Source organism: Dermochelys coriacea, chromosome 12 (assembly GCF_009764565.3).
Source record: "Dermochelys coriacea isolate rDerCor1 chromosome 12, rDerCor1.pri.v4, whole genome shotgun sequence".
Lineage (NCBI taxonomy): Eukaryota > Metazoa > Chordata > Testudines > Dermochelyidae > Dermochelys > Dermochelys coriacea.
Genome location: NC_050079.1, coordinates 35,826,740 through 35,850,094, shown reverse-complemented (window position 1 = coordinate 35,850,094; position 23,355 = coordinate 35,826,740). Strand labels below are relative to the sequence as shown.

Genomic DNA, 23,355 nt, shown 5'->3' with positions numbered 1-23,355 from the left:
AGAGCTGGGCTAGGTCAGTACACTGATCACCCTATGTGAGTAGTTCCACATAAGCAAATAAGACTACATGTGTGAATGTGTCAGTAGGATTTGCCCCTGCCCCAAGGCAAAATTACAGAACATAAGTATCTTTAGTGAATGAGCCTACTACTTACAAGCCTCATGCAGAACCACTACTGACAGGGGAAAAATAGACTATTTAGCTCCACAAGTAGTCCGGCTGGTTTGAGATAGAAAGCCCCAGGTCAATTTCTGGTTAGAGTAGAAAACTCCCAAATACAGATAATCTTTCATTAGAAATTGTCCACACATTAGTTTCCAATTTACTTGTAGATTAGTTAATGGCATATCAACAGGATTTTGTGCAAGCTGTTTTACATAAGGCATTCTACTTTGCAGATTCATATGACAACATTTTTGGAAGAGTAAATACCCATGGACTGAGTCTCCTGAAGGACAATTAATTAGGTTCATTTACATATTGTGCAAATTTTATTCAATTTTACCAGAATGTACATTTTAGCTATGGATATGATGGCACTTCTGGCCAAAGCCCCTATTTTTTTTTTTTTTTTTTATAATTTATAACTTTACCCACAAAGTATCATTGGGCTGAGGTTTCTTATGCTTTTGCTCAGGCCTGTTCAGTGGCTAAAAGTAAGAGGTGACTTTTTTTAATTTATAATGTTTAAAGAAAGCCCTCTCCAGATGTAGGGGATGTATTATTCACACAAATACAGCTAGGGTTTTTTGACTGCGTACTGAAACGCACTAAATTTTCTATTCTTTAGGGCTGTCAAGCGATTAAAGAAATTAACTCGATTAATTGCACCATTAAAAAAATTGATCATGATTAATTGTGCTCTTAACAACAGAATACCATTATTTTAATATTTTTGGATGTTTACTACATTTTCAGATATACGAATTTCAATTACAACACAGACTACAAATATACAGTGCTCACTTTTATTTTTATTACAAAATATTTGCACTGTAAAAATAAAAAATGTATTTTTCAATTCACCTCAAAGAGATTGCACGGCAGTACTTGTATCAGGGAAGTTGAACTTAGAAATGAAGAATTATATACAAAAAAATTGCATTCAAAAATAAAACAATGTAAAACTTTAGAGTCTACAAAGTCCACTCAGTCCTACTTCTTGGTCAGCCAATCACTCAGACAAACAAGGTTGCTTACAATTTGCAGGAGATAATGTTGCCTGCTTCTTGTTTACAAAGTCACCTGAAAGCTGAGAACAGGCATTCGCATGGCACTGTTGTAGCTAGCATTGCAAGATAGTTACATGCCAGATATGCTAAAGATCATATGTCCCTTCATGCTTCAAGCACCATTCCAGAGGACATGCTTCCATGCTGATGAGCGGTTCTGCTTGATAACGTATATTCATTTTCATCATCATGAGTCAGATGCCACCAGCAGAAGGTTGATTTTCTTTTTTGGTGGTTTGGGTTCTGTAGTTTCCACACTGGAGTGTAGTTCTTTTAAGACTTCTAAAAGCATGCTCCACACTCGTCCCCTCTCAGATTTTGGACGGCACTTCAGATTCTTAAACCTGGGTTGATATACTGTTGCATTTTTAGAAAATCTCACAGTCTATACCTCTTCGTAGTTTGTCAAATCTGCTGTGAAGTCTTTTTTAAAATGAATATGTGCTGGGTCATTCTCCGAGGACTGCTATAACATGAAAATATATGCACGAAATGCTGAGTAACACAGGGCAGGCGACATACAATTCTCACCCGGAGGAGGACAGGCACAAGTTTAATTGACGCTTTTTTTTTTTTTTAAACAAGCTCAGCAGCATGTCCTCTTGGAATGGTGGCCGAAGCATGTAAATACCTTGCAATGCCGGCTAGAAAAGTGCCATACGAACGCCTGTTCTCACTTTCAGATGCCATTGTAAATAAGAAGCAGGCAGCACTATCTCCCATTCAATGTAAACAAACTGTTTGTCTTAGCGATTGGCTGACAAGAATAGGGACCTGAATGGACTTGTAAGCTCTAAAGTTTTACACTGTTGTTGTTTTTGATGTCGCAGTTACATAACCCAAAAAAATCTGCATTTGTAAATTGCACTTCTCACGATACAGAGATTTTACTTAAGTACTTGTAGGAGGTGAATTGAAAAATACTATTTCTTTTACCATTTTTTACACTGCAAATATTTGTAATCAAAATAATTTAAATTCAACACTGTACACTTTTTCTGTGATTGTAACTGTAATCAATTTGAAACTGTAGAAAACATCCAAAAATATTTAATTAAATGGTATTCTATTATCGTTTAGTAGTGTGATTAAAACTGCAATTAATTGCAATAAATTTTTTAACCGTTTGACAGCCCTAAAAGGATGAAACAAAATCTAAGAATTATGTTAATGAAATGTTATAGCTGATTAATATTAACTGCATTTCTTAACTCTAACATAAGCAATCTGAACACACTTCCCTTGAATATATGCATTATAATAGGATCACAAACACTGGGCAATGAGACATACTATTTAGCAAATACAGTTCAACAGAAAGCAAACACTTTTTTCTAAACTGCTCCTCCAGTAAGACATTGTGCTGTTAAATTTAAACCATACCTCGTGTAGCTTTAGATGCTTATATGTAGCATTTATATTGTATTTTTTGTTTTAGGATCATATGATATTATTGCAATGTTTATTCAAAGGACAGAGTTGAAATAAGAAAAGGAGTACTTGTGGCACCTTAAAGACTAACAAATTTATTTGCGCATAAGCTTTCCTGAGCTGCAGCTCACTTCATCGAATGCATGCAGTGGAAAATACAGTGGGGAGATTTTATATACACAGAGAACATGAAACAATGGATGTTACCATACACACTGTAACGCGAGTGATCAGGTAAGCTATTACAGCAGGAGAGGGGAAAAAAACCCTTTTGTAGTGATAATCAAGGTGGGCCACTTTCAGCAGTTGACAAGAACATCTGAGGAACAGTAGGGGGGAAAATAAACATGGGGAAATAGTTTTACTTTGTGTAATGACACATCCACTCCCAGTATTTATTCAAGCCTAATGTAACGTTGCCCAGTTTGCAAATTAATTCCAATTCAGCAGTCTCTCGTTGGGAGTCTGTTTTTGAAGTTTTTTTGTTGAAGAATTGCGGCTTTTAGGTCTGTAATTGAGTGACCAGAGAGACTGAAGTGTTCTCCGACATCCAGTTGGAATTAATTTGCAAACTGGACAATACATTAGACTTGAATAAATACTGGGAGTGGATGTGTCATTACACAAAGTAAAACTATATCCCCATGTTTATTTTCCCCCCTACTGTTTCTCAGATGTTCTTGTCAACTGCTGAAAGTGGCCTACCTTGATTATCACTACAAAAGGTTTTTTTTCCCCTCTCCTGCTGGTAATAGCTTACCTGATCACTCACGTTACAGTGTGTATGGTAACACCCATTGTTTCATGTTCTCTGTGTATATAAAATCTCCCCACTGTATTTTCCACTGCATGCATCCGATGAAGTGAGCTATAGCTCACGAAAGTTTACGTGCAAATAAATTTGTTAGTATCTAAGGTGCCACAAGTACTCCTTTTCTTTTTGTGGATACAGACTAACATGGCTGCTACTGTGAAACCTGAGAGTTGAAATAGTTACCCACTTTATAAGTATATTAATTTTCTGATTTGTGTAATTAAAATCAAACTTAATCTTGCATTAAGGTAAGTGTCTCTTCTCTCTTTCAATACTGTACACTTTTGTTTAAGGCAAAACGTGTTACGCTTCTACCAGAACGTCCACTCTAGTGTCTGTTAACTATACCTGCAATCTTTATGGCTACAGGATCCTCTGAAACTGGAACAGGTCCCTCTTTGACTTCAACCTGTTTTTCAGGGACCAGAGTAGATGTGGCAGGAGGGGTACACTTAGTCTCAACATAGGCCACAGATGTGGAAGCAGAGGGCTTGGAATTGTGAAAAAGACTAGCCCACGATTTTGCAGGCTGATTAACAGGGACTGATCCTGAAACTGGGGCTGTTGCCTCAGTAGTAGGTGAAACATCCTCGGGCTTAGTTTGGTCTGAGTCAGTGCTTTCCAAAGTGTGCAATTCTACCCCATTGGCAGCTGCGCCCTCACCAGAGGATTCAAGTGTTTGTCCATTAGTAACACCAAGATTTTCAGTAGTATCAGTACCATCATAAGGTTCTACAACAGCTGTCCTTAAAGGGCTCTCTCTGCCAGCCTCTGAGGGGATGCAGAATTGTTCAGAATTGGTAACACTGCATATCTCAGGCTGCCCTGCAGTCCTGGTATTGTCTAATACACTAGAAACAGAATCATCAGACACAGCTTCACTAATGAAGTCCACAGAATTTTCAGGGCTGTTACAAGTCCTTGGTGAGGCTGATAATGGTACATCTCCTCTAAGTTCTGTATCTTCTGTGCTTATACTATTCAGTCCTGATGAATTTGCATGGCCATTTACGAGAGCCTCTGCAAGAACAATGCCATCACTGACATCTTCCAAATAACTGTAGTATCCAGGTGGTCTCTTTTTCTTCTTTTTACGCTCCCGTTGTCCAAGGCCCCCAGATAAGCTATCACTTTCAGGATTAGAGCCGCTATCCAAAGCAAGGGCAGGATCAGTGAACTGGCAGTCTATGGCATTGTAGTTAGTTTCATTAAGAATGTCATCATGGGTTTTCTGAGTTGATGCACAACCAAGAATAAATTCTGGAGCCTGAGGATTCAGAGTGCTTGAAATACTGTAGTCAGTGTTATTCAGCATAGATGACTCTGTCTCAATAACTTCATTAACACCAAATTCAATTCTCCGATAATCCTCCCCTGGACAAAATAAATTAAAAACGTCTGTTAGTAAAGTCGAGTCACAAAGATACAAAATTATTAACAGACAAGTCTGTTGTCCTGAAACGTAAGTATAAATGACATTCCTCATACAAACAAAAACCATCCTCAATGTCCATTTGTATCTTGAAAAAGGATGGTTTTTAAAGATTTTAAAATGAAATGATGATGAAAAGAGTATCAAAGTTTTCCTGCAACACAGAGTAGGACTTCAGTTTAAGAAAATATGGGCACAGATCCTGCAAGAAACACAGTTGTACCCTTTCAGCCATATAGAGTCTCAATGACTTCACTGGTAGTCTGCCTGGATCCAACTGCAGGATGAGGAACATAGAGTGTGATGAAAAGAACCATCTTTTTCATACTACTGCACATTTTTAAAGAAGGTTTTATTTTCTATGACAGTAAATCTATAAACTGCATTTTTCTAAAGTAAAGTAAAATCCACCTTTGCAACTGATAAGCTTTTTTAATTAAGAATATTTAAGACAAATCACAAATGGCAGAATGATATTTTACATTCTACTCAACTGGAAATATTTCAGGTTTTGGAAATCCAAAATTATCAGCAGCTTAATAATAAAAAGATATGATATTAATTTTATGTGTCACAAGAAATACAACTAATGTGACTGGATCAAAGCCAGACACAACATTACATTTAAAATATAAATTGACTGAAAGTGAGTATATGAACAATGAAAAATAATTTACCTTGATAATTTCATAACAACTTTCAAGAAATGCTAAGAATTTTTCTCATAATAGACTGAAATATATCAAAATGCTGTCATAGTCATGTTTTTTTAAATGTAAAACCCTAACTAAATTCCTGTTTATACATATATCAAAGAACCGTATGTTGCAAGTGTATGGAACTTAAGTGACCACCACATATATATTTTATCAATAGATTACAAAACTAGTAACACTACATGCCTCAGGCTGCCTTGACATTTATAGTGTATTAACTGTGACAGAAATTTTCATGAATACCAAACAGGGGTATAATGTACCGTACATACTTGTTCATTAGCCCATTTGTTTATAAGCTGACCCCCCAAGATGGATAGGTAAAAACAGTAAAAACTGTATGACTCTTTCATAAGCCAACCCTGTATTTCAGGGGTTGGCAAACTTTGGGTCCCAGCCCATCAGGGTAAGCCGCTGGCGGGTTGGGACGTTTTGTTTATCTGGAGCGTCTGCAGGCATGGATTTTGTGCAATTTATTTGTGCACACGGCATTTCAACAGATCCATGTTAATGAGTGTATCAGTGTCATGAACACTTGTTTTTATGCAACAGAGCATAACAAAGTTGCTGCCAATCACAATATTTTTAAGTTTTAGGAATAAATTGTGTATTTTTTTTAATACCTGTTGAAATCTTCCTATCTCTTCCAATCCCTAATTAAAACTTATTAAAATTTGAAACCAATCAAGCATAGGATTTTTCCTAAATTCTTATTAGAAAAAATTGCTTTTGGACTAAGACTTGGTATGCGATTTTATAGTCTGGAGCAAAATTGCACATGCTATTAATCCCACAAACGGGATTATTAGCAAAGGAATTTAAGTCTATTACCTATAGCCAAACTGCAGTAAGAAAAAATACTTACTTTATAATAACTGTAAAGTGGATAAAATCAACCAAAAAGGAGTTAAGACTTTTACCCCTTTTTTAAATCAAACCCCTGAAATACCTCTTATTTACAGGAACTGTGAAGATTGGGTCATAACACTCATTTCCACACTGCCACTAGTTACGACAGAATCTCATTTGTTTTAACATTGTATTTAGTGCCTTTTTAAAGAAAAATATGAAAGAGACCAACTTTCTTTTATGGTTATTTTTGTACCTTCCACTTTGCTTCCAGCCACCTTTGTTTCAATCCATTCCGTGGTGTTTCGAGGATCTATTGTTGCATGGATTGAAATGGATGCACCTGAAGGTATGAAGAATACTGCACATTGACAAGATACCCTTTGAAGATGTTACAATGTATCATGTCAATGCATTATAATGAAAGCTGTGAATGCGCATTAAGAATTAGTATGCACTGTGTATCATGCAGTTTTTTAGCCAAATGCAATTATTCATAATATGCATCAACAGCTCCTCCAGCCATTCATTGTAGATATCATTACATAAAAACAGTTACATTTTATACTATGGTTATGTGATCTATGGGTCATCTCAATGTTACTAACAAGACTTTGCCTGAGTAATTTTTTCCATTTTAGTTTCAACTGCTTCTTACGCAGCCATAACTATGATACTATGCAGGCACATTATAGTGCACGTTTGTTAAGTAGGACACATTTTTCAGGCAAAGTTTGATTTGCCATCATTAACCAATCTCAGGGGAGGGAGGGAGTATTTATGGTCTGGGCAGGATCTGAAAAACGTTTGCAGAAACCAACTTTCTATATAGCTTGTGCTAAACCATACAGAAACCCATTTGGGTAATCATCCCTATTTCAAACTTAGGCATTTAAAGTCAGGCACCTAAATCCATATTTAGGCACCTGAATTTTTTTTTTTTTCCCCAGATTTCCAAAGGTGCTAAGCACTCACAACTTCCACTGACTTTAGATGGAGTTGTTGCTCAGCACCACTGAAAAGATTAGTTAGGTATCCTGAATCTTTGTTTAGTCATCTAAGTTTAGTCACCAAAATTTGAAAATTATGGCCATTGACTTTTATGTTTATGCATCCCTAATGTTACCTTGTGCATTTTGTCCTACAAAATTTTAATGGCTATTCCAAATGCTGCGCTAATGACCAGCCAAATTTAAAACAAATATCAAGTATATTTTTAGCTGAAGGAGATCTGGATTCTATTCCCAGTTTTGCCACTAGCTTCCCAAATACCTCTGGACAAGTCTCAACTTCTCTACAATTACATTAACTCAGCTATAATAAGACAATATTTATCTACTTTGTAAAAGTATTATGCAGACTATTATAAAGAACTGAAATCCTCAGATGGAAGGTTCTATGTAAATATGAAATATTATATCATTATGAAACCAGGCAGGGGTTTGGTTTTTTTCCTTTTTAAGGTGTGGGGAAAAGGTGTGCATGTGGGGGGAAAATAGTGATCATTACTGCTTTAAATCAGAGCTTGGTAATACATTTTTACATTGCGAGTCATACTTTCTCGCTCTCGCTCTCCAAAAAAGGATTTTCCAGAAAAACAGCTGAGCCACATAGAAACAGAATGTCATGCTGAACGCTAAGCAGAACACTGCTCTCAGAGTCATCTTCAGGCTGCAACTGCCAAAAAATACTCGTGTTGAGACTTTTACAGAGGGGGCAGTAAAAGTCCACAGATGATTAAGTGCTAACCAAGCTATTTATTTTAGTCGCTCCTTGATTAAGAACTCCATACTAAGCAATTGCCCTAAGCAATTTTTTCAACTGAATTCTAAAAGCTTCCACAAGAAAGTTTTTAATGGAATTGTTACAGCACAAACTGCCACAGTGAAGTAGCGAGCATACTTACTACAGTTAGCTACAGAAAAATGTTAAAACATTCTCAAACATTCTTGTAGATTTCAACAGGCTAACAAGTGTTGAAAAAGCAGCCTGCCAGACACATGCACATATACATGCTAATCAACCTGAACTGGACTAATTTAAAGACAATCTGTACTATATCAGAACACTATGGGAAGAGCCCAACAACCTGAAAAAAAAATTAAGAAAAAAAAAAAGGAAGGATTTCTTACCATCATGACGCTCACCTGTGGACTTAATACCACAAGGAACTGTTTCATTGTATGGAGGAAGCTGCAAAGAAAAGAAAATAAGATTTAAGGACAGGCAAAACAGCTCTTTAAAAACAACATTTTATGTTAATTTAATTAAAAAAATACCTTGAACTCTTTATATCCAATTGTCCAAAATGCGGTCTTGAACTTATATTTATATACATATTTATATATATATATATATATATACACACACACACACACACACACACTCATCCCTACATTGTAGTTTGACACTCTTCAGAGACTAATTTACCATAATCAGAGATGAGAGATAAAGACCACCATCACCTCAAGTTACAAACTCTAGAATAGGGGTGGGCAAACTTTTTGGCCCAAGGGCCGCATCTGGGAATAGAAATTGTGTGGCGGGCCATGAATGCTCACAAAATTGGGATTGGGGACTGGGGGGTGAGGGATCTGGCTGGGGGTGTGGGGTGGGGCTGGGGATGAGAGGTTTGGGGTGCAGGAAAGTGCTATGGGCTGGGATCAAGGAGTTTGGAGGGCGGAGGAGGATCAGCGCTGGGGCAAGGAGTTGGGCTGTGGGGGGGACGCTCAGGGGTTCAGGTTCAGGATGGCGCTTACCTCAAGCGGCTCCCAGAAGCAGCGGCATGCCCTTCTCCAGCTCCTACATGGAGGCGCAGCCAAGCAGTCTGCATGCTGCCCTGTCTGCAGGCATCGCCCCCACAGCTCCCATTGGCCACGGTTCCTGGCCAATGGAAGCTGTGGGGCAGTGCTTGGGGTTGGGGTAGCATGCAGAGCAGAGCCCCCTGGCTGTCCCTACATATAGGAGCTGGAGGAAGCCCATGTCGCTGCTTCTGGGAACTGCGTGGAGCAACCCCTGACCCTGCTCCCCAGATGGTGTGCCAGAGTGGGGCAATCCCCAGACCCAGAATCTGGCCCATGGGCCGTAGTTTGCCCACTCCTGCTCTAGAATCATGAGCTCTCCTCCAGTTCACTTCAGGATTCTCCAAGGATAGCAAAAACATACCAAGAATTAAAGGACGGAAGGACAGAGATTAAATAGCTTGCTAAAGTTCACAACAAAAGCCTGTGGCAGAGTCATAACAGAACCCAGGCCTTTTGACTCCAAGCCCTCTGTTTTATCCACAAGTAGTATTGCCTTTGAAGAGTTTTAAACCCTCTGCTTAAAAATACAGCAAAATTTAAAGCAGCTATTCTTGATCATCTTATCCTGTTCACGATAGCAAAATGAAGACTATTAGCTTTGCACTACCAGTTTAAATAGTGCCACCATAGTAGAACTATGTTGCAAACTTATAGGCATACATTGATCTTTAAACCCGCTCTGCTTCAAGAAATTTTAGGATTTTCTACAGCACCCATAATCACATTATACATGTGCTTTCAAGCTAAGATCTGCATAGCAAGTTCCTTGGTGGAGCCTCATGAAGTCTTCTGTTCTTCTCTTTTTCTGATTATAAGAGGCTCTGGGTGGAGATATATACCTTAAAAATAAAATAATTTTGATAATACTGGGAAAGCTTTCTTGACCAGTAAGCTTTTGCTATGTACTCTGAGAGAGGCCAACTTTAGACCCTTCTGGAAGTTCATTCCACAGCTGAATAGCTTAATCTTCTCTCATATATTCTGCCCTGGGCATTATAAACTGCCTTGTTCCATGGAAGAACAGCTGTCTTGAAGGCTCATGAAAGGAGATTTGGTTATAACATACAGGGTCTCGCTTTGAAGGTCAGGTTCATTGGTCTTGATTTGGCAATGGAAGCAGAACGGGAATCAGTGACAGCTCAGTGAGAAGGAAAGTAGAACCTCTGCATCACTTTCATCTTTGGCCCCTATACACCAATCCAGTTTGGAGATAATGAAAGGATCACGATGGCCAGATCTTTTTTCTGGGAAGAAGGGATGAAATTTATAGCAAGCTGAAAGTGGAAGGCATTTTTCATAATGATGCTCCTTTGTTCATCTAGACTTAGTGAGGAACTAACAGGATCATGTGGTTTTACAGCACTCTGATAAATGGGTCCAGATACCTTTAATGGGAGGGGTGAGATGTACTGCTAGGTGTTCTCAGTGCGCTACTGGCAGCACTGCCATGAAATCTTACCTCTCCTTGTGGTCTCAAACAGATATTGAAGAGGAGGGAGGAAAGAATAGATCACTGGAGGACAAAGGTGAAGCATCTTCTAGTTCTGGGAGGAACTTGCTGAAACGTAAGGAGTTTGTGCCAGAAGGGAGAAAGAGATAAACGGGTGGAATCCCTAAGGAGCCAATGAGATGTTGGGGAGTAAGGAAGAAAGAAAAACTCACAACTGTCAGAAACTGACCCTGAAATTGATAAAATAAAAGAATTACTAAGTAAAGTAATCTGTGTCATGGAATCTATGGGTGATGGCTCATCTTTGAACATTTAGCCTCAGCAATATTCTAAATGGTAGCAGGGAAAATAAATCCTTGTTTAAGTAAAAAAAAAAAAAAAAAATTGTAAAAGTCTATTTTACTAGAAAACTTTCTTTGGCGATGGGCTAACTGGGATAATGTAAAAAAAAATAATTCTTTTTGTAGGACTAGGGAATCTATTTTTTGCTGCGTGAATTTTCATTTAATTGTTTGTACACATGGTTCCCTGAATCCTCCCTGTGAAGGTTCAAACTGCTCGGCTGTAAAAGCAAAGCAAACCTGAACTATTCAAACAAGCAGATACATGTCTTTCTTTGTTTGAACCAGTGTTTGCTGTGTAGACTGGCTGTCTCATGCTTCCCAGCCTCTCCCCACGTCCTCCCCGCTCTGAATAAAAGCAATCAAAGCCTTCAAGTTTGCCACTGAAAACACAGGACAAGCTGCTATGCAGATAACTGGTACCATTGTCCTAAATGCTAATAGATCACAAACCATTTCTCCATTGAATCTGATCCTATTTTCTTTAAACAATTAAAAAATAAAATACTTTCTTGTATACCATACTGTGAAATTATTTTAGGTACAGTAACAGAATAAAAGTATTAAGACGTCTATATTCCTAATAATCTATTCATATTTTAGACATTTTTAAATATATAAACATCATCCCTTCTTGGATGGAAGCGAGAATGAATGGGTGGAGAAAGGGGAAGACAAAGAAAGTAAAGGAGAAAACAGAATGTGGCTTAACAAAAGAGAAAAACATATACGCACTCTTTCTAGATCTTTGAGTAACTACAGGGCTCGGTCACAGAACAAAGACAAATGGACAAAGCTTGACAGATGTTCAAATTCTATTCCGAGTCAAATACAAGAGTAAACAATGTCTCACAAATATTAAAAATATTAAATTCAAGTCAAAATATCTGATGTAGTTACTCTTTCAAGGCAACACCCATGTTGTTCAAGCTATTATGAAGGTTTTAGTAAAGTAACCTCTATGTCTAAATCTTCAAACTTACATGCCTAAAATATATGTAAGTGCCTAATTTTATGCTCCCAAGTGTTGATTTAAGTATCTGAATCTGCACTTAGATTTGTAATGACAGATTTAAGTACTTACCTGTATGCACCCAAGTTTGAAAATTCATCTTTGTATTACCAAAAGAATCCAAGATGATTCATGGTTATAAAGTCATAATTCTCAATGAAGTGCTGAAAGATTTCAGTTTTACTGCAAATTCACCCATGCTCAGCCCACATTCCTTCCATGGTCAAGGCAAAACAGATTTGCTTTCCAAAAGTCTGTGTTCAGTTGTGATTTACAATAAGGTTTATGATTAATGCTTTTATCTTCTTTGTCATTAATTTTAAAAGTGGCTTAAGAAAATGCAACACTTTATTTGGAAAGAGAGAAGATAAAATGTGGGGGTTTTTTTCAATTATGAAATCCATTCTAAATTATTCCTAACACTTTGTTTCCCTCACTACACACCATCAGTAGTTTGAAATGATTCACTACCACCCAGAGTAAATCTATATACAACAGGAAATTATGCCATGACTCAAATACTTTACTAGCATATACATACATTCTTTATTTCTATTAGGGTGACCTGATTTTCAATAAATTGGGGTTCCTCAAAATTGGGATACCTTATTTAATTTCATGGGATGAGTGGAGAAGGCATACAGTGATGTGCAAGAGAGAAGTGGCACAATGGAGGGTTGAAGGCAGCTGATAAAGGACATATCACTGATTGGAGTTACTCACACATGTAGATCCCACATGTAAGCTTCTTCACGACTGCCCCATTGGTCCTCTCTAACCATCAGTTTCATCTATCCTAACAGAATGTGTTTTGCTTATCACTCCAAGTGATGGTGAGCACACTGACGAAATCACAGTTCCAACATAAGTGGGTCAGCTAAATCTTGCAAACCACAGGGAGATCAGTGCACTAAGGCTTCTGATACTTTACCAGGAGCCCTGATGATCATTTCTGTTCCTTCTTCAGCTAGAGTCCTTAGAAGATACTCCCATACTTTTTCAGTAAACTTAAGCATGAAAAGACAGCTTTGAGGGAGAGTTTTAAAGGGCTAAATTTGGAGCACGAGGGTGGGGTTATGTTTTGCACAGTTCAACTTCAGGACAATATAAAAAGGCCTGATTTAAGATATTAACAACCCATAAGAGCTATCAAGGGCTCAAAATGAAAGCAGAGGAGAGTGTATATTTTTTCTTACCCCTTTGGAGGAGCTCTCATCTCCAGTGAAGAAGCTTGATGAGAGAAGCAAGAAGGTCCTGATAACTTGCTCTTTTTTTTTTTTTTGAGCCGAGTTTGTTGGCTATATCAATCATGTGCATAAGTCAACTTCATAACTAGCTTGTAGCAAAAGGCACCATATGTTTCCCTTTATTCTTTCTATCCACCTACTGCCAAAAATACAGAAATATTGCTCCTGCTAGCGTGCTCTAAGGTGGAGGAAGTAGTAGATTAGACCAAAAAGAACTGGGCAGTCACAAACATTTTGTACTCCTGCCCAGTCTTCACAGAGGAGACAGTCATCCATCACTCCAGGCTGGTGTCCTCCAATACTGTGGAAACTATATTTTAATCTAAAACTTGTTTTTGTGGTAAAAGGACAAACTCTTTGGTGTTTGTGAATCCAGCAAATGCATTAAGTTTCTCCAGTCTATTGACAGGAGAAACATTTGTATATAGCTTTAGCTTACTCACAAACACAGGAAGTCACTACCTACCTGTTAAGTTCTCTTCACGGTGGCCTCGCCTCCCCTTTTTTTTCTTTCCTCCCCCTACCCTTTGCATGTCTTCTTCCAACCTATTTTTCCTCATCCTCTTCTTCTAGTATCCTTCACATTCCTTCATGCAACCAGTATGAGAAGCTACCAAAGGTTGTTAGCTATACACCCATGAACTTGAAAAGCAATGTGGTAGTGAATTTCTGTATGCCACAAAGAACTTGAAAATCAAATTACTACAGTAGAACCTTAGTAAAACACATTAATGACAGACAACAGAGCTTACTTTATAAATATATTCATTCTGAGGGGAGAAATTTTCCTCCCATATACATACAGTTGAGGGTTTGTTTTGTGTTGGGGGGGAGAAGAGGGTCAGAGGAGGGAAGTGAAAATTTAAAGTATTTACTACTTCCTCAGTTTTGTTCCTCATCACCTTTACCTTTAGGCCAGGTTTGGTCATAGAGGGATCTTGGAGGTTCTTGGTCCTTCCTACAGGACCCAATGGATACCTCCTTCCACTCTCCAGTGCTACCTGCACTATGAGTCCAAAGAGTACAAAACCTGGGATCTACTCCGGATAACAACTACTAGGAGGCAGAAAGCCACATCAGGCACTGTAGTAAGAGCTCTACTCTTCCTCTTTGGCTCAAGAGATCTGGGATCTCACCTACAAACAGGAATATTGCTGAGAAAGTTGCTACTACGTCCATCACTGAAGAGTTAAATAAGGAGAGCGGCTGGTTCCTTTGAGCAGCTCTTTCCTTTCCAACTCCTACATGCAATCACTACAATTGCAGATATTCCATCAATGAGGAAGGAGAAAGAAGAAGCCAGGATCCTTCTCTCCACATTTCAAACACTGACTCAAGAGCTGAGTAAGGACAGAACAAGAGACCACTGCTTAACAGGGACTATAGCTGCTATATATCTGGACAGGAAAAGAACTGCAGGAGTGAGCAACTAGTGTGCGATCAACATATATACAAATTGAAATTATATTCCAGGGAGCTCTACGGTGAACAACTGAGTTTTGTTAATTCTCAAGTGAACAATAAAAACAACATTGATTATTGTATTTTTAATTATATATTAATAAGCTTACTACATTTGTGTAAAACAATATGCATCACATCTTCAGATAAAACACTGAAACGTAGTTCTTACCTCAACAGAGCATCGAGGAGTCACAAAGAATTGATTAAATTCATCAGGGCTGAACTCCCCAAAGATATACTAAAAAAAAAGAACAAAAAAACCCACCACATTGTTATACAAGGATTTACACTTTGTCTCATTAGCAAATTCAAAGTAAAATGATTTATTTTTAAAAGAACTGCGACATTTTCATAGATTCATAGATACTAAGGTCAGAAGGGACCATTCTGATCATCTAGTCTGACCTCCTGCACAGCGCAGGCCACAGAATCTCACCCACCCACTCCTATGAAAAATCTTACCCACGTCTGAGCTATTGAAGTCCTTAAATCATGGTTTAAAGACTTCAAGGAGCAGAGAAGCCTCCCTCAAGTCAACCATGCCCCATGCTACAGAGGAAGGCGAAAAACCTCCAGGGCCTCTCCAATCTACCCTGGAGGAAAATTCCTTCCCGACCCCAAATATGGCAATCAGCTAAACCCTGAGCATATGGGCAAGATTCACCAGCCAGATACTACAGAAAATTCTTTCCTGGGTAACTCAGATCCCATCCATCTAATATCCCATCTCAGGGGATTTGGCCTATTTACCCTGAATATTTAAAGATCAATTACTTACCAAAATCCCATTATCCCATCATACCATCTCCTCCATAAACTTATCAAGTAGAATCTTAAAACAAGATAGATCTTTTGCCCCCACTGCTTCCCTTGGAAGGCTATTCCAAAACTTCACTCCTCTGATGGTTAAAAACCTTCGTCTGATTTCAAGTCTAAACTTCCTGGTGGCCAGTTTATACCCATTTGTTCTTCATTTTAAAGGTCTGTGTGTGGCAACGGGAACTAAAACTATCATCTTTGCATCCCTACTCTCTTTCAGATTCTTTTCTCTTGCCCTGAGCAAGTTACTTTATTTTTATAGCCTTGTCTAAAACAAGCTTTTTCTTAAAATTCCCACTAGCGGTAACTGGAGCTCCAGTGTACACTGACAATTTTACAGAAGGCCCCATCACTATAGGTATTAATGTTAAAAAAGGATAGTAAATTACACAAAATCTCCATGGAACTGTCTAACGATTTGGGTTTTATAAGGCTCAGTGCTGGGTCCAATCCTATTTAGAGACTTAGGACCTGTCTACACTTGCAGTGTTACAGATATGCCACTGTAGCGCTTAGTGAAGACACCGTCTATGCCGATGGGAGAACTTCTCCTGTTGGCTTAAGTCTTCCACCTCCCGAGAGACAGTAGCTATGTCAATGGGAGACACAGTGCTATCTACGCAGGGGTTAGATCCACACCCCTGAACGACATAGTTATACCGACATAAGTTGGTAATGTAGACAGACCATGGCTTAGGATGGAGTGGGCAAACTTTTTGGCCCAAGGGCCACATCTGTGTATGGAAATTGTATGGCGGGCCATGAATGCTCACGAAATTGGGGGCTGGAGTGCAGGCTAAGGCCGGGGATGCAGGCTCTGGAGCGTGGCCAGAAATGAAGAGTTCAAGGTGTGGGAGGGGGCTCCGGGCTGTAGCAGTAAGTTGAGATGCAGGGGGAGGGGATGAGGGCTCCGGCTGGAGGTGCGGCTCTGGGATGGGGCTGGGAATGAGGGGTTGGGCGTGCAGAAGGGTGCTCCAGGCTGGGACTGAGGGTTCAGAGGTGTGGGGAGGTAGGATCAGGGCTGGGACAGAGGGTTGGGGCACAGGAGGGGGTCGGGCATACCTCAAGCAGCTCCCAGAAGCAGTGGCATGTCCCCACTCCGGCTCCTACACGGAGGTATGGCCAAGCGGCTTTGCGCACTGCCCTGTCCGCAGGCACCGCCCCTGAAGCTCCCATTGGCCATGTTTCCTGGCCAATGGGAGCTGCGGGGGCAGCGCTTGAGGTGGGGGCAGCATGCAGAGACCCCTGGTTGCCCCTGCATGTAGAAGCCAGAGGGGGACATACTGCTGCTTCTGGGAACCACGCGGAGTGGGGCAAGCCCTTGACCCTGCTTCCCGACTGAAGTGGGGCAAGCTCCTGGCCCCGCTCCCTGGCGGGAGCTCGAGGGCCAGATTAAAATATCTGCAGGGCCGGATGCAGCCCCCAGGTAGTAGTTTGCCCACCCCGGCTTAGGAAGTGGAACTAGTTGAATGGTGTCCAAATATACAGATGATGCAAAGTAAGGTCGTTGGCACAGTGTACATTATTAAAAGACAGACAGAATTTGAATAAACTGAGGAAACAGGTAGATGACTGGAAGAGACTAGTTTTCAATGTCTAGAAACATAAGAGGATACAATGCATCAGACAAAGTAGCCACAGAAATTGTTGATGAGAACCAGAGAAGGCCAAAAAAAAAAAAGGGTAGTGTTGCCACAAAAATATGACTCAGTGCTTTTCCTCAGCAACTTTCAATGGCAACAGTGAAACTCTCCCACATCATCCATGCCTCCCTCAGAAAACCCAGCTGAACAACAACAATGGTACCAACGCCTACCCTTGCTCATGATAAATCCTATTGGCCATATGGAGATGCACATTTCCAAGTCTGGAGTTGTGTTACATAAAAAGTTATCAGAGTTGAAAATGTGAGTGGCTGTTTCATCTATAAAATCAAAGGTTGGGTTGTGGTAGGTTATATACTCCTATTGCATTTTATATTTTTTACTCAGTTTCCTATCCTTAAAGAAATAATAGGTGGATATACTAGCAATTAAAAAAGGAAGTTTAAGCTGCAGCTCCAAGCAACTGCAAAAATATGCATAAGATTTAACATTTTTGAACTTGGAGTCTTACAAGAACCTGATTTAAAGTATTTCTAAACATAAAACTGATATACATACAAATATCTTCAGTTCTCAATACTTCACACAAAGGCCATACATAAAACCTATTGTTCTCAAGACCAAAACAACCATAAGATCATAAACTACATACATAAAGTAATTTAGTTGCTTGAAGTAAAGATCAACATATGAGACCATGAAAACATTAAGTCCTTTAAGGATTCTTTAAGCAGCTGCTATATATCGGCTATTCAATACCCAAAAGCATCACTTAACACCTGAAGAACAGAACCCTTAAGACATATTCCAGTGAATTGCCCCATAGCTCTTAGGATAGACCTACACATAAAATACTGCATTTAACATCTCCCAAAAATGTTCCTAACAAAAACATTTGCTGAATCATAATTTCTGTTTTTATGAGACTTATTAGGTGCACTCATGCAAAAAAACAAAACAAAAAAATCTGACAGTACAGTTTAAAAAGCTGCACTTCAAATTACACAATCATCTTCACATACAATCCAGTCTTTTCTCCCCTCCTGGGAGGGGATGGTCAGGGGTCAAGGAGCAGGGGGGCGAGGTTGGATAGGTCGGGGGTGGATAGGGGACAGGCTATTCGGGGAGGCACAGTCTTCTCTACCTGGCCCTCCATACAGTTGTGTAACCCCGATGTGGCCCTCAGGCCAAAAAGTTTGCCCACCCCTGAGCTAATCCAATCACTTATGTGAGTGTTGTTTTGAAGTGTGGTCACACTCACTCCAGCTAGGCTAACAGTGCAGATAGTACAGTACAATTAATTGGTGTGAAGACACATCCCACTGCTCAGATACCCCCTTACTGGTTGGGTCTGAAAAGTACAGACTACCACTGACTGAACTTTGAGGCTAAGGTGGGGTCTACACTACAAAGTTAGGTCAATGTAAGGTGCCTTGTGTCCAAATAGTTGTACGTGTGTCTACACTTAACTTTGTCTCCCTCTGATGTAAGTGGCCCCATTACAACGGCACAGCAACACTCCCTCCCTGAGTACTGCTGAGCCACAGCTGATGTACTGAGGTTGATGCAACAAGAGTATAGAAACTGCATTACTTACATTGACCCAAACAGTCCTCCAAGCAGCTGTCTCAGTGCCAGACGCTGACCCCCTGGTCACACTTGTGAAATCCACAGAACAATGGTCATGGAAACTAGAAGCCCCCCACCTCCTCCTATAAGCCTTGCAAATTTTTGAAATGCCTTTTCCTGATTGTCCATCTTGGTGAGCACACCTAGCAGCTCTCCACTGTTGTATGCAACTGCCCAGCTGACCATGCCAGCTACATGATCCATATCTGGTCCAGCTTGGAGTAGACAGGAGATATTGGATCTCCTGAGCCTGTAGGGAGAAAAAGCTGTGCAAGCACAGCTACGGACAAGCTACAGACAAGTGGACATCTCTAAGCAGATTGCAAAGGGGATGCAAAAGAAGGGGTACAACAGGGACTAGCAGCAGCGCCGCATGAAAGCGAAGGAACTGTGTTAGCATGTCAGAAGGCCAGGGAGGCCAACAGTTGATCCGGTACCAAAACTTAGACCTGCAACTTTTACAAAGAGCTGCATGCCATACTTGACAGAGACCCCACTACCACCCTGCAGACCACCATGGATACCTCCAAGGAAGCTGAGTCACAGCATCCTGACATGAACAGCAAGGATGAGGAGGTGGAGGAGGATAGGGGACATCTGACTGGGGTGTCCAGCTGTGCTGCAAGCCAGGACTTGTTTCAGACTCTCCTGCCATCCAGTTGGTCCTGGCAGTCAAGCATGGGTGAACCAATACAGCCGAAGAACCTCAGGTAAGTGTGTAATTGTACTTCCCATAACAATGATGTACTGATGGTGCCCTCAATTTAATAAGACACAGCTATCAACTTTTCATTAATTTACTCATACCAGAAGAGCTAGCGGAACAACAAAGAGAAGTAGTGTTATCTGCTTTTTGTTTCCCTCTAGGGTTAGGCACGGGAGCCTATGTAGAGCAGTTTATGTATACAGGGATGTCCCTTGAATCCTTCTGAGATCTCAATTAAACTTTCATGGAGGTACCCTGCAATCCTCTCCCAAACATCAAGAGGACTGGCACAAGGACCCAGTGGTAGGAAAGCAGACTGGATTGGGAGGGGACTGGTTGGACAGGATGGGGCAGGTGTGGTGCTTCAGAGGGAACAGGCAGAAGAGAGTCTGTGACTACTAGAGAAAACTCTCCTCTCCAGAGACTAGGATGGAACCAAAGATTCCTGAATCTCACCATTCTTCTACTGTCAGTAAATATTGTCAGGTTTCAGAGTAGCAGCCGTGTTAATCTGTATTCGCAAAAAGAAAAGCAGTACTTGTGGCACCTTAGAGACTAACAAATTTATTAGAGCATAAGCTTTCGTGAGCTACGAAAGCTTATGCTCTAATAAATTTGTTAGTCTCTAAGGTGCCACAAGTACTGCTTTTCTTTTTAGTAAATATTGTGAAACCCTCTGGAAAACGGCATCTCTGCCTACGTCCCCTTCAGTACTAGTCCACAAAGAAAATGACAACTTACTAACAGTCATAATTCAAAAGGCAAAGGTCTGCTCACTGAATCTTACTTTGGGGATGAATCAGGTTTGCGTCATAAAGGAAACAGCCCTGCTTCATCTGTAGCAGATGCTGGAAGGCGTCTAGTGAAGAGGGCAGGGGATTGCAGAAAGACAAAGATACAGTCTGATCGTTAAGGCAGCTGAATGCCGTCCTGGAGAACTGGATTCTGTCCCTGCCTCTGCCATATTGTTGGGTAACCAACTTGATATCCTGGGTCTGATTTACAGAAGTGCACCATATTCACAGCAATAACTCAAAGTACAGTTCCCACTGATTTCAATAAATGAAGCACTATATAAATGCTAAGTTATCAGGTCCTAGATGTTTCAAATTGGGCATTCTGAATTAATGGAAATTTCTGACCTGAGTTTCTGTGCCTCAGTTCCTTCTCTGCAAAATGAACATAATGCCACTCTCTCATCTCACCAGGGTGTTTAGAAAATAAATTAATGTTTATGAAGTACTTAGAAACTATAGCGTTGAGGATCATAAAAAAAAAGCTCATGAGGCAATTAATGTCTCCAGAGCAGGGTCTGAATAGTGTACAGTGAATAAGGCATGGAGTCACACACTGAACAATGAGGATAATACAAAATATTGCATAGACTGCTCATTAAGCGAACACCATAGCATCTCTGCTCTGAAAAAGGAAGCAGTTCTGTGGGGGGGAAAAATAGTACATGACCATGTAATTAAACACCACCATAATGTATACGCACCAAGGGGCAAATATAGGTTGCACAGGCAATTTTTTAAATCCCAATTTTAATACAATGCATCTTTCTTTTTAAAAATAAACCTATTTAAAATTAAATTTGATATTATGACAGCCTATGTTGAGATCTAACATTACTATAACCTATTAATTTAAATTAAATAAAAATATTCAAACTGTATCTGTTTGCTCTGCTGAAGTTTTAAAGGAAGTCAAACCACTGAACTGGTGGAAGTCAGTGGCAAAGCACCTAGAATCAGACTTTGTGGAAGTGCTAAATCATTTTTTGATTACAGTAGCCTGCTCTGCAGGTACAGAGAGATTATTTTCCTCATTTCAGTTTATTCAATTAGTTCAGTTCAACAACTAGTTCACTCAAAACTGAAAAACCAACTGGGAGTTGAAAAAGCAGGAAAGCTTATTTTTCTTCTTCCTATTCATCCTGTGAATAAAAATGAAGCGTGAGAAGATGAGCTCTACCAATTCTAAAATCCTGAAGGATGTGGTGACTAGAAACACCAGTCCAATTCAGTAATTACATATAATACTTCCTTTACTTAACTAACTACATTAGTTAGTTTTAAATGCAAACATGTTTTGCAAACATGTTTTCTCTTATGTACCTCGCGCTTTCCAGGTAGTTTTATTGAACTAATAAAAACAACTTTAAAATGGAATTTTGTGCATTTTTAATTGAATCTCAACTTCCACCCAAATGCAGCTTGATACAAATCGTAAGACTTAATCTAGTAAATAAGAAACGTATCATTCATAATTTTCTAATAAAAAATAAGAATCCGAATAAATGTATGTTAAGCTATATAATTGTTTAAATAAAATGTGTAGATATAGCCTCCCTGGTCTGCAACAAGTAATACCAAATTATACCACCCAATCGGAATCAACACCTCTTTAGGAAAATAACTAAAAATTACAAATGCAAAACAAGATTAAAATTTATTATTTAAATTGAGGATTCCTGCTTGTGATTTAAATCAATCCACAGGGGGCAATTCCTAACTTTTTGAGTGCTTGACTTTGCAACCTTAATGTTCTTATCACATAGTTTGTAGTTTGTGTGGGTGTAATTCTATGTAGGTTCTTACACTGCTCTCATCACCACAGTATCCAAGCATCTTCCAGTGATGCATTAAGCAACATGACCAACATCTATCACGAGATGTTGATTCTCATCCTCTCTCTCCAAGGGGAAGAACTGTGTTTGCAGTGTAGTGTTTTGCTTTGGAAGTGTTTTGTTTTTTAAGGGATATACTGCTATGGATCTATTAATACAGAAGTGGGATTTACTCTTTCACTAACTTTGTTTATACTCCTAATTCTAGGATGAGATACCTGGCCTGAAAAATTGGAGGGGAGTCTGGCAATGCAAACAGCACTCTGATTATCAGAGAACCCTTATATTCTTCCTTACCTTGATGCTGTATGGAGCTTGACTAAAGCTAGCGATGGCTTAAATAATTATTAAATTTCTTATCTTATGGTCAGTGCACTATCTTTATCTACTGCACATTTACTAATGTGCATTTACAAATGCTTTCTCTATTTTAAATGGCCCGAATGATAGGGGTTTTACAACTTCCCTTGGGAGAAAATTCCATAGTCTAATAGCAGATCTGGGATTCTTTCTCCCCTAAATATGTAGTGAATGCCTATTTGTTAAACAGCGCCAACAAGAGATTAAACAATGTTGCAAGTTACAAAAGGATAATAAATATAAAGTTAGTAACATATTCAGTGTTTATCAGTGAAAAACATGGCAGTCTGTTTAAAAAAAAAAAGAGTGTGTTTGTATTGGTGGGGGTAGCTTAACAGTTTATGAAAGACCCCTACTAACTTTAAGTTTTACGGGCTTTAAATATAATCTTCTAAGGCCATGGCTACACTACAAATTTTGGTTGATGCAATTTATGTTGCCATGTAAACGCCAAAATTCATGTATTGCTCAGGTGCGTGCATACTTGGCTGCTTGCATTGGAGCTGCACATAATCACCAGGAGTGCTTGTGTTGATGTAAAGTGCCATGTACCACAGGTAGGTAACCCAGTAGGGCAAGCGCTGACATGCAGTACAATGCCTTTTGAGATATTTTGGCAATGTTCTATGGGATAGCAATGACTTGCCCAGGGATCTCTGGGAACTAGTGGTAAAGTTTCCAGCATTCTACTTACTCCACCCCATAATTCCATCCATATCCAATAATTTTCTCACATTTTTTTTTTTTTTTTAAAATAGAAGTCCTACAAACCTGCACAACACTTTTTGGTCTCTGTCATCCCTGACAAGCATGGA

At 39.5% G+C, this 23,355-nt stretch overlaps 1 protein-coding gene across 4 annotated transcripts in view; it reads right to left on the bottom strand.

Annotated features, from left to right (window-relative positions):
* The window catches only part of USP10 (ubiquitin specific peptidase 10), a 72,085-nt gene that overhangs the window by 35,591 nt on the left and 13,139 nt on the right, over window positions 1-23,355 (bottom strand). Inside the window, exons 2-5 of one of the 4 annotated variants that reach the window (XM_038368014.2) lie at window positions 14,963-15,031; window positions 8,608-8,668; window positions 6,732-6,818; window positions 3,827-4,852 (exon numbers count right to left, since the gene is read on the bottom strand). In XM_038368014.2, the coding sequence (XP_038223942.1) occupies window positions 3,827-4,852; window positions 6,732-6,818; window positions 8,608-8,668; window positions 14,963-15,031 (1,243 nt within the window). The remainder of the gene's footprint in view (window positions 1-3,826; window positions 4,853-6,731; window positions 6,819-8,607; window positions 8,669-14,962; window positions 15,032-23,355) is intronic. The other 3 variants (XM_038368015.2, XM_038368016.2, XM_038368017.2) reach the window with 3 other exon arrangements.